The 12,070-nt window shown below is 36.0% G+C and overlaps 1 protein-coding gene across 2 annotated transcripts; it reads left to right on the top strand.

Moving 5' to 3' along the window:
- The first annotated feature begins 969 nt into the window (after nucleotides 1-969).
- On the top strand, nucleotides 970-8,816 carry LOC111800263. 2 transcript variants are annotated; one of them, XM_023683877.1, is made up of 11 exons: nucleotides 970-1,772; nucleotides 2,554-2,848; nucleotides 3,028-3,193; nucleotides 3,287-4,037; nucleotides 4,152-4,575; nucleotides 4,682-4,863; nucleotides 5,134-5,293; nucleotides 5,458-5,685; nucleotides 5,771-6,118; nucleotides 7,745-7,846; nucleotides 8,001-8,816. In XM_023683877.1, exons 1-11 carry the CDS (start codon nucleotides 1,261-1,263, stop codon nucleotides 8,253-8,255), a joined length of 3,423 nt encoding a protein of 1,140 aa, XP_023539645.1. In that variant the 5' UTR covers nucleotides 970-1,260; the 3' UTR covers nucleotides 8,256-8,816. The 2 variants fall into 2 exon arrangements, with proteins under 2 accessions (XP_023539645.1, XP_023539646.1); XM_023683878.1 differs by having other exon boundaries at nucleotides 2,584-2,848.
- Nucleotides 8,817-12,070: the final 3,254 nt, after the last annotated feature.

Consider the following 12,070-nt stretch of genomic DNA (forward strand, 5'->3'; position numbering starts at 1 on the left):
ACTAACAAACCTGGATAATAATATACGTTCTTATCTTTTATCAATACGTGTCCAAATCTATAGTAACAATATATTATATTTTTTTATATTAAATAATTTAATAGGGAGAGAAAGTGAAAAACAAATTAAAAAAATAATACTTTTAATTTGTTTTAAAGAAATTCCTAAACTTTTTTTTTCCAGCTAAAATTACCAAATTAAACAAATTGTATCAGTAAAACTGTAAATTAAAAATTTTATCGATTAATATATACTTATAAATTTATCAAACTCTCATTGATTAATTAATTTAGGTTATTGACTTAATTAATCTGATCCATATTCTAAAATTTGCAATCCTATTACGTGATATTGTAAATTCAAAATGATATCAATTTAATTATATTAATTATTAAATACGATTTACGCTATATATATATATATATTTGCTTATTTTTCCCCTTTTAGAACGGATTTAGTGTTTGTTTTTATTAGTGATGTTTTCGTAAGCATTAAGTATTTACTCTAACGAGTAACGTAATTATTAATTTTCAAATTTATTTCATATGGGTCACAATAATATTATTTTATTAAATAAAATGAATGTGGATTTTATTTTAAAGTCTTGTTTTATTTTTTCTTTCAAAATATTTATAACATTTATAAAAAATGATTAAGTAAATTAAAGATTAAAAATAACATTTTTATTGGTAGTATAGTTAGTTAATTAAATTAATTAAAAATATAAAATGAGATTATGATAATTATATTTATTTATTTATTGACTGAAATATTTGTGAGATTTAAAAGAACTAAATTGAGAATTNGTTTTGTGAAGCATGATTAATTGATCACCTAAACGAAACAATAAAAACGCAGAAATAAGGAGGTAAAAACGGAAAATAAAAGGGGAGCGTCTTGAAGGAAAGGTGGCGTGCTCAAAGCGTATACTGACCAATTATATATCCCCGTCCCGTTATAACGTTTTCTTTTCCCACTGTCTCACTGGATTTCTAGGGTTTCTCTTCTTAACTTATTCACCAGGAGCGGTCCTCTTCCGGGCCTTTTCTTCCCGCTCCTTCTGCCCCTTTCCATGGATTATCCCTTTCTTTAACTTCAAATTTTGCTCGTTCTTATATTTCATTCCATGCTTTACGCTTTATATATATATTTTTTGTTTCTGGATTATTTGATTCCTGTTCTGAAGGCTAAAACCTTCAACACTTCGATTCTTCGCCATTCTGACCTGTGGATTAATCCCGGAAGGCGCTGTTGCCCTCAATGCAGCTTCTTAACTCCGAAGAAACGGTCGCCGACTCGTCGGAAAGCGGCCTTGGGGAGGAAAGAAATTTGAAATCTTCTAACTTGGTTTCGTTTGAGGGTGATAGTGGAAACGAAACCGATGATTCGGTTATTGATGTATCGGGGAGAAACTTGGATTCTCACTTCTTGGAGGGTTCCCACAGCTCAGTGAAGGGTCTGTACATATTTCGGAATGCGTTCAATTTGATTCCGAAATCAGTTGGCAACTTTGGAGAATTGAGAATGCTGAAGTTCTTCGGGAACGAGATTAATTTGTTTCCGCCGGAGTTGAAGAATTTTTCGGGGTTAGAATGCTTGCAGGTGAAGTTATCATCACCGGGTTTTGGTGGTTTATCATTACACGAACTGAAGGATCTGAAGGAGCTCGAGCTATCAAAGATTCCACCTAAACCTTCGTCGTTTCCAATTCTTAGTGAGATCGCTGGCCTTAAGTGCTTGACTAAGCTCACTGTTTGTCACTTTTCTATTAGGTGAGTGAGCCTCATTTATACCTGTTTAGAAGTATAAAAGAAGTTGAACATTCTATCATTGCTTTAATAGCCTGCTGTGCTTGTTAGTTAGATGAGAATTTCATTCATACGAAGGTAGAACGAACTAATCTTATTAAGAAAATGATGAAGCGAGTTGGATTGTTTGATTGTTTTCTGCTTTTCAATATTATATGTTATGGTCTATTGGAATGTTTTAGAAAGAGACAAAGTGACATTAGAGTGTCACTTTCTTTTGAACAATCCAAATGATTTGGAAAACAGTGACTAAAGTCTCATCACTCTCGTCAATTTATTTTGAAGTTTTACCTAGGCTATCACATTAGGTGATATAGGAATCTAAAATTAGGATCTTTCTTCAATTGTTGCTGTACGGTATCATTTTGAATGATAGATTATGTAATTGTTGTTGTTTGCATGCAAGTGTACGTACATGTCTATCACTTTTAGAAGTGTCAATTTTCCACGAGTTAATAGTGTCTTAAAAGTTTTAATATAATCCATATCTTTTTTTATTATTTAACTAGTGATTCATTTCTACTAGCCGGACATGTAACTGTGGCATCGATGTTGAATATCAGCTCATTAATTGTGATGTCTTGCTGTATAGATCCATACCTGGATGGATAAACAACGTATGTAGACTGATGATACAATATGATGTTTTGTGATGTGAACTATTGAGCTTTAGTATGATTTTCATAACCATTTTTCATCCTAGTTTGTAAGTTTCTTATTATTTATTTATCTACTCTTAAACAAGGTATCTTTGTCGCGTTCCCTTTTCCTTCAGATTCCTTCCTCCTGAAATTGGCTGCCTGGATAGTTTGGAGTATCTAGATCTCTCATTTAATAAGATGAAGAGCCTTCCAGCAGAAATAGGCTATTTGAATGCCTTGATATCCTTGAGAGTTGCCAATAACAAGTTGGTGGAACTACCTCCAGCTTTGTCCTCCCTGCAAAAGTTGGAGAATTTGGATCTCTCAAGTAATAGGTTAACGTCATTGGGATCTCTTGAACTTGTATCTATGCATAGCCTCAAGAACTTAAATTTACAGGTATTTTGTCTTTTTTATTATATTTTATGTATATTTACATAGTTTCTTTGGCAAGTTGGTAATTGTAACCTTTCTGTCCAATCTAATGGTTTAGATCCTGTTCACTTAAATTTATTATACACGTTTTTACTCTGAATAATATAATTTTGTTTTCGCTATGGTTTTTCCTTGTGGTATAGTACAATAAGTTTCTAAGAAGCTGTCAGATACCCTCCTGGATACGCTGCAACTTTGAAGGAAATTGTGGAGACAAAATAGCTGAAGAAGAATGTATTAGTTCTACAGTTGAAATGGATGTTTATGAAGCCACCATTCCAGACAATAGTGATAATTTTCCACATAAAGGTGTGTTCTGCGGTCATTTTATGCTCAATGATTGAACATGGATTTTTCATTTTGGTTCTTTGATTTTCACTGTCAAGAACTCTGTTTTTGCAGGTATTCGTAATCTCTCATCAAACCTATTAATGGGATCTTCAACAAACAGTAGATCATTTGCATCTCGAAAATCAGGTAAGCGATGGCGGAGACGACATTATTTACAGCAAAAAGCTCGCCAGGAGCGTTTGAATAATAGCAGGAAGTGGAAAGGAGTAGATCATCATACTGAAGTGAAGATCCATGAAAATCATGAACTTGGGCGGCTTGACACTGCTCCTACTTCTGAAACTACAGTTGAAGATTCATCAGTTATTGAGGAGTTATATGATAGTAAAGAGACCAGTCATGGAAAAGATGAAGGGGAAGATCTTATCAAGAACCACGAGAAGGACAACTTTGATGTCAAAAAGGAACTACCTGTGGAGGATTGCTCAGGTATCTGTAGTGGTGCTGCAGGAAAAATGACAAGGGACGACAATGAATGTCGTGAGCCCAGTGAGACTTTGCCGCTACCAGGAAATGAAGCACATGACCTAGAAGGGTCATCGTCCCAAATATCAAAGGATAATGCTAAGTTGAAAAGATATTCTGAGAGGGAACTTGATAATCCTAAACCTTGCAAGTCAAGAAAGGCAGCTGAAGATAGCTCAAGTTTATCTTGCAAGTACAATAATATATCATTTTGCAGCGTTGAAGATTATGTACCGGATGGATTTTATGATGCAGGGCGTGATCGTCCCTTTATGTCATTAAGGAATTATGAGCAAAATTTTCATCTTGATTCTCGTGAAGTCATTCTTGTCAACAGGTAGATTAGTTAAGACATTATATTGGTGACTGATTATTTATTGAGTAGATTGAGTATCCAATGACTTTCATACTGGGGAGTGGAAAATGATAATGATTATTTGTATGTGCCCAGGGAACATGATGAATTATTAGACTCTACAGTGATATCTGCCAAGTCATTGGTACTTCGTCTAAAGCAGATTAACCGAACCCAAGAAAGACATCAAGTTCTTGATGACATGCATATCATACAAGTACTTGCTCTATTTGTGTCTGATCATTTTGGAGGCAGTGATAGAAGTGCAATGGTTGAGAAAACACGGAAAGCTGTTTCTGGTTCCAAGTATCAGAAGCCTTTTGTCTGCACCTGCTCAACTGGAGATCGGAATAATCTTACTGCGTCCACTAAATTAACGGTGGATAATTATGAGGATATTCTTTTTACTGATATCTGTGAGAAATCTCTTCGTGCTATTAAAGCTAGTCGAAATTCCGTCATAGTTCCCCTTGGAGCTCTGAAATTTGGTGTGTGCAGGCATAGAGCGCTTCTTCTTAAGGTGATTATCTTACTGTAATAACCTTTCCTTGCTTGTTCTTGTTGGGTCTTTCTGTAATGACTGGTTTTATATTTACTTGGATTTAACAAAGCTTTGATTACCTCAGTATTTGTGTGACCGAATGGAGCCTCCAGTACCTTGTGAGCTTGTGAGAGGTTACTTGGATTTCTTGCCTCATGCCTGGAATGTGATCTTAGTGAAAAGAGGCAATGCTTTGGTTCGAATGGTTGTTGATGCATGTCGACCAAATGATATACGAGAAGAAGCAGATCCCGAGTATTTTTGTAGGTAGGTTTCTCTTGTCAGTTCCAATGGCCTTGACATTTCTCCAACTACATATGCATGTTTAAGGCTTGATTCTGAACGTCTAATGTTCCTGTGCACTTGTTTATTTATTTTATTGTTATGATAATGTAGATTCGTTCTTTATTATTCTGTATAGTGTTTGTTCTTAACTTTATGACACTTTGATTCAGTTCCATGTTTCAGAATTCATTGCTTACAGTTTTGATCTGATATATTTATATTTAGCTTATAACTTTTTGTTTGTTGTGATAGGTATATTCCTCTCAGTCGTGCAGAACTTCCTATTTCTTTCGGAATGTCACCCAGTCCAGGATTTTCCTTCCCGTCTCTGTCCAACTGTGATGAGATTGAGAAGGCACCTTCTAGTTCTGTGATAAAGTGCAAACTTGGGTCAGTTGAGGCTGCTGCAAAGGTAACATTTTAGACGATTAAAAAGTTTTGTTTATCTTAATGTTATGCTGTACTGATTTGAGGTATTATTTTAATTAGTATTGTGCTATGCTGTGTGCTATGTCGTTGCTTTTTTCATTTAGAAACCTTTGATGAGGTACATTTATTATGTGTTGGACATTGCAGTTACGGATGCTTGAAGTTTGTGAATCTTCATTTGATGAGATAAGGAACTTTGAATACAGTTGCTTAGGTGAAGTTAGAATACTGGGTGCTTTGAAACACTCCTGCATAGTACAGATGTATGGGCATCAGTTATCTTCTGAATGGATTCCTTCTGAGGATGGAAAACCGAAGCGCCGGTTACTTAGATCTGCAATTTTTTTAGAGCACGTTAAAGGGGGATCTTTAAAGGTAAACTGTCTTATAGCTTGTTACGTTACCATTTTTGTATCAGTAATTGTTTTTCTCAATTTATGTTCTGTTTTGTATGTTGTAGAGCTACTTGGACAAGTCGTTCCAAGCTGGGAAAAAGCACATTCCAATGGATCTGGCATTGCATGTAGCTCGAGATGTTGCAAGTGCTTTGGTAGAGCTGCATTCAAAACACATCATTCATCGTGACATCAAAAGTGAAAATGTTTTGATAGATTTTGATGAAAATTTGGATGGAGTTCCCATGGTTAAGCTTTGTGATTTTGATAGAGCAGTGCCCCTTCGATCTTCCTTGCACACTTGTTGCATTGCACATACTGGAATACCTCCTCCTGATGTTTGTGTTGGAACACCTCGATGGATGGCTCCAGAAGTTCTACGAGCAATGCATACACCAAATGTTTATGGACTGGTATGTAGATTAGCATTTTACTTTTTCTTGTGGATGTGTTAGGCTTTCAGATCAGCGTTTCTTTTTGACACTACTGAGTCATTCTTGGTATGGTGCTATACATTTCTAACTATCTGTTCTGGCTAAGAGTGGAATGGAAATATGCCAATATGCCATGAAGTTGAGAAGAATTAGGAGAATAATGAAGTGTCCGGAAATGCTCTCTGGAAAATATTTATTTCTATCATAGAATGGGATTTTTTTTGTCTGGGGGGGTGGGGGCAGTTTCTTTGTAGAAAAATATCTAGACCCCAGGGACCTGTCAGTTTGTTGTTGGGTGGATTGCAACAGGATTGAAGACCTCTGGCAAAGGGTGTCCGAGATTTTGGGTTCAGGGTGTTCTGTTAACAAGCTGGATGCTAGGAATTGACACGTTGTTGGAACTACAGATGGACTTGATATTTCCCGCAAAGGGGTGTGGTAGGGGTGGATGTATATGAGGTATAGGCTTGCTGACTTTGAAGAAGAAAGAGGAAAATGCAGGGATAAGGTAATATACTTCTTAATGAGCTGGAAGAGAAGACTGATTTTTACGCCCCATTTTTAACACAGTGAGATGGTTCAAACAAATGCCCAAATAGCCCCACCCTTTTTTGTCAGGATTTCAATAGAGTTGCTTTTTATTCTGGATTTTTATTCTGTTTAGGGGGGGAAAAGGTACACAAACAGCTACCAATTTTTATGGTCTATGGGTGGGCCTACTTGGAGAAAACCCTAGCTACTTTCGAGAGCAGAGTGTATGGGTATCACTAGCAAAACTTTGGCTATTAACATAGAAAGCAGACGGACTTAAGGGACAGTGGGGAATAATTAGACTCTCAATGGGTTTGCTTCACTTGCTTTTTAGCTTCATCGATTAACCATTCCTCGATGATAAAGTGTGTTTTAAGGGCAAAAAATTGTTAGGAATCCACAATTGTTAGGTATTTGTCTGTTTGCCACTGTGAATTTAACATATTTGGATATGTGGGGGATAGGTAGCCTACAGGTTACAATTCTTCGGAACAAATATTTAACCTTACTATGTGGCAACTGCATCCAGCTAAATGTCAAACTCCCTGCCATCAACTAACTTCTGAGAACTCCCTACCACACCTATCTATGCCAAGTTTCCCTGCCAATAATGTAAGGAGGTAGCCCTGGCATAGGGTGTTGAGAGGTTATATTATCTTTTTCCTGTAAAACCATTAGCAAGGACTGAATGGGAGATGCTAGATGTCAGTACCAGGAAGGAAGTGATGTGTGAGAGTGATGCAAGCTAAATATATATCTGGGAACTGGAACGAGATGTGTTTTTATTGGGGTGTCCCAAACCTCTCAAATGTTTGGAGGTTTTGTAACTGCCCATTCACACTTTCTTCCATTCTTTTGTGTTCTATCAAAAATATATTCTTGCCATTTGGATTGTAATTTAAAATTAGCATTCTGCGTCCATCCTGTCATTCCCCAGTACACTTTGCGAGTTTGTGTAAAAGGAAATTCATGCATCGTCTGATTTTTCTCACACCACACATTTAGTTGTGCATTATGTGGTCAAGTTATGATGTCGATAATTTGATGATATTTCGTTCTTACCTTTGGTTGCAGGAAGTGGATATTTGGTCATTTGGATGTCTGTTATTTGAACTGTTGACTTTTCAAATTCCGTACTTGGGGCTGACAGAACTGCAGATTTTCGATCAACTTCAGGTTTCTTTTACTCTCTTGATCTAGTTTTCCATTTCCCAGGACTTCTTTAAAAAGAATTGGATCTCATTTTTTTAAAAGTAAAATTGCCATTTAGATCCAAATTTGAAGGTGTAGGATTTTCCCTGATCAATAATTATGCCCTCAACCTGAACAGATGGGCAAAAGGCCAGAATTGATAGGAGAGCTTGAGGAGGAGGCACTGGGGTTGATAAAGGAAAGCTCAATGTCTCAATCTGTTCAAGAATCAGATGGTTCAGAGAAGGACCAAGAAACCAAAACATTCTTGATCGACTTGTTTTGCAAGTGTACTCAAAAAAATCCGAACGACCGACCAACAGCGGAAGAACTACACAAAATTCTGCTTGAGCACACAGCCAAAGTGAAATCTTTAGAAAAACTAGCCACATGAAATTGATACCCTCAGCTGCCCCATAACCTTATCCCAAATTTTTGAAGCCCTAGAGTGTTTGTATTATGTTTCCTGGATCCTTGTAGTAGGGCCTTCTGTCCCCTGAATTAGTCATAGTCTCACAGGTTGTTTTAGAATACAGTGGCTGGCGCTAAGTAAGTAGTAAAGGTAGAATATCTAATCGTAATGTAATTAAAACCCACAATTTTTTAGGCAAATTTACCCCCACCCAAACCAGTGAGGAGAATTGATTTTGATGCAGTTGTGTGTAGAGAAAACTTGAGGAAGACATTTAAGAGCAACGTGGGATCCTCATTAGTTGTACCCCTCACCGTTGTCTTCAACATAATCTTATTATCAATTGTTTTCCCCATGCTTTCTTTGACCTGACCGTCCTTGATAAAGATTTTAGCTTTATCTGCTTTATACAGAGCCACGCGGATATCATCATAATCTTCATATTCCCTCACTGAATCCTTCTCTTTTCTCTTCATCATTCTGTTCGTGTAATGTAATCAAGTGAAAGAAAGAGTTTATTCCGAGTTTAGAACCTTGGCTTGACTAGTTCATCGTGTTTTTACTTTTTATGTTATTGATTAACATGTGGGAGTAAAAGATTCGAACCAATGACTTGTTGATCAACTTTGATTAGTTTATCAGGTTTAGATGGACCAATGACTTGATCGGTACTGATCAACATGTGGGAGTAATAGATTTGAACCAATGACTTATTAATCAGCTAGTTTATCAGGTTTAGATGGACGTGTTCGAACACAGCAGGCAGGCGCGTAGTTACAGCTTGATGCTGAAAAAGAAAAAGGTGGCCGACTTTCCTTTACAAATATATTAGACCGACACGACACGAGGATTATTCTGAATTTAGAATCTTGGGGGGAACCCTAATCCTAGGTAGGCATAGAACTTGAAGGTCCTTAATTGTTTAAATAAGAACCCTCTGCCCTTTTGAGCTTTCTTTAACCCCACAAACACAGAAAGAAAAAGGGTTTGCCTTTTGTGCCTTTTGCCATTGCCTCCTCGAAGCACACATAAGGACCACCCTTAAGATAAATGACCCCTCAATTTCTAGCCTCTCTAGGGGTTGTTAGGCTAACCCCTTTTAATTTTTAATTTTTAATCCTTCATTCTGATTCCCTTCTCCTTTCATAAAGCCTTAAAGTCTACATTCATAGTAAATTTTTATATCAACCCGATCGCTAGCTCTTTCTGTTTCTACCGAACCATTTATTGTCACTAAAATTGGTTCGTATTGTTTGTATACTTGGGAGCATCTAATATATTCGAGAAATGTTTAATATAATAATAAAGAATATAAGTAGTAGGCTTAGGTCTTAAAGGTAAAATGGACACGTGAGATCCATGTTTCCCATTTGGCGTGCCTATTATGCATCAAAATATGTACCCAAAAAGGGGATATAAATACGCAAATATTGGGATCTTCAAGTCTTGTATTAAATCATTAAAAATTCAATTTTTGTATTTAATAAGTATTTATTTATTTTTAAATTTTTAAAAATGGAATAATGATAAAATCATATTGGTGGATTTATATGGTACGAAACTATGCAAAATTGTGAGTTTAATTGCAAAGTTAAGATTCTTTATATTCTCATATTAAAGTAGTAAAGAGTATGATAATATAAGTGAATAATTATTACATATATAATAAGCTTTACAAGTCACTCACCATGATAGTTCTTATTTTTTTAATTACATGAGGTAAAAAACTTTTTTGAGGGTAAATTTTCAAACAAGGACACACTTTCAATTTTTAAACTAAAAAATTTAATGTCCACAAGTTTGAGATACATTTCTAAGGGAAAAAATTATTTTGTGACAATCGAGTAAATAAGAGTTACACGAACGTATCGGACTATTAAGTGTTGTTTGAGATCCCATTCTTTATAATGGAGTGGAAATCTCTCGCTAGTTGACACATTTTAAAATCGTGAGACTAATGGTTGTACATAATGGCCCAAAATAAACAATGTCTACTAGCGGTGGGTTTTAGCTCTTACAAACGGTATTAGAGCCAGACACCAAGTAGTGTGCCAATGAGGATGTTGGACCTAGAGGTGGGTAGATTGTAAGATCTCATATTGGTTGGAGAGGAGAATGAAACATTTCTTATAAGAATGTAAAAACCTCTCTTTAAAAGACGCATTTTAAGTCGTGAGGCTGACAACGATACATAACAAAGCAAAAGGACAATATCTACTAACGATAGACTTGGACCGTTACATGTCGAATTTGAATTCATATTATATATAACTTTAGAAGAAAAACAATAAACATATTCCATTTAATAAGCATTTATATCTATAAGATATGCTTTTCATTTTAAATTCGCATGGGATTAAACAAATGACCAAGAGTATTCAAAGCCAACGCCTTTGTTATAACAACTCATATTCAGAATTTGGATCAAGATTTGATACTTGATAGTCCCAACATTCTCTTATAACATGGTCACGTTACTTACTTCTCACTTTTAAGAGTGAAGACTATCTTCACATACCAACACGAGTCTTTTCAACATGTTTTATTCTCACCCAACATAGAATTACTTCAAGCAAAACAGCTGAAAACAAAGATGTTTCTAGTTGGTACGAGTATTAACTTTCAATTTTTTTAAAAACGTTTTTCTTGGTCATTCTATCATTAAGATTGCTCTTATTCGGTTGTGGCTTCGGTTCATTCATGTACCCATCTTTTACTCTACTATTACATACATCGACCTCTTAAACGGACACGGGCCATGAACACCCCAACCAGTATGAATATGTATCTCTTTGCTAAACTCGACTTAAGTATTAGTATTGATGTGACAAACATCACACGATGTGTTATTTTTATCTTTCGTAGGTCACATTTCTCGTGATTTGTCATCGGTAACACGGGCGATCGATCGACCTATCTATGCCTAAGTTTAAAATATAATTCAAATTCAAAACCCTAAAAGTGACAAGGAAGAATTCTCATGCACAAACGTTCCCATGTTTTTGTTTTGGCTCTTTGGATTGTTCTAAGAATAAAGTGTTCTTCGTTTATGGTGAAACACATTCTAATCTCTGTCGGTCTCTCTCTCTCTCTCTGTCATAGCTAGAGAGAGAAAGAGAGAGTAAAAAAGGGCCTCCACGCGAATATAGGGTTCTCAAGGGGTAATTAATGCAAAAAAAATGAACCCACAAGCCCTTCTCTGCAAAAGAGCTGCATGAGTTAGGGTTGGCGTGATAATATTCAATTTGCACCAACAAGGGACCACTGTTTTATTTTTACTTTTCTTTTTAGTCCCTCCTTTTTTAGTTTCTTCTATTTATACCCCTCTTCTTCAACCTCTTGCTTCTCCATCCTAAACCCTAATTTCATCACCTTTTCCCTTCAAATTATGGTGAATCACTAACAGTTGAAGCTGCCAGCATGATCTTAAATTTTCTCTCTCTTGTTTTCGTCGTCGAGGAAATATCAGATCATGCGACAGTTTCACCTGTTCTCGTTTTTCCCTCACAAACCCTAATCCCTTCAAAATTTTCATCTAATTTGGATCAATTCCTTTCATAATTGAGTTTTGTGATCCTTTTTCTTGTTTCTTTTAGGTCTTAGGGTTTAGGGTTTAGAGTTTAGGATTTAGGGTTTCATGATCGGAGAGAAATTAGGGTTTCATGATCTGAGAGAAATTAGGGTTTCATGATCTGAGAGAAATTAGGGTTTCATGATCTGAGAGAAATTAGGGTTTCTGATTCCTTGTTCAAAGCTTCTGATCATGGCGGCGGCCTTATCTTTATGCTCTTTCCAGC

The sequence above is a fragment of the Cucurbita pepo genome, chromosome LG08 (genome assembly GCF_002806865.2).
Source record: "Cucurbita pepo subsp. pepo cultivar mu-cu-16 chromosome LG08, ASM280686v2, whole genome shotgun sequence".
NCBI lineage: Eukaryota > Viridiplantae > Streptophyta > Magnoliopsida > Cucurbitales > Cucurbitaceae > Cucurbita > Cucurbita pepo.

Bases quoted from the DNA above. Each gene is read 5' to 3' on its own strand.
- LOC111800263 (XM_023683877.1), top strand. From the start codon at position 1,261: ATGCAGCTTCTTAACTCCGAAGAAACGGTCGCCGACTCGTCGGAAAGC. The intron at 4,038-4,151 runs GTAGATTAGTTA...GTATGTGCCCAG, and splicing joins GAAGTCATTCTTGTCAACAG to GGAACATGATGAATTATTAG. The intron at 6,119-7,744 runs GTATGTAGATTA...CTTTGGTTGCAG, and splicing joins CACCAAATGTTTATGGACTG to GAAGTGGATATTTGGTCATT.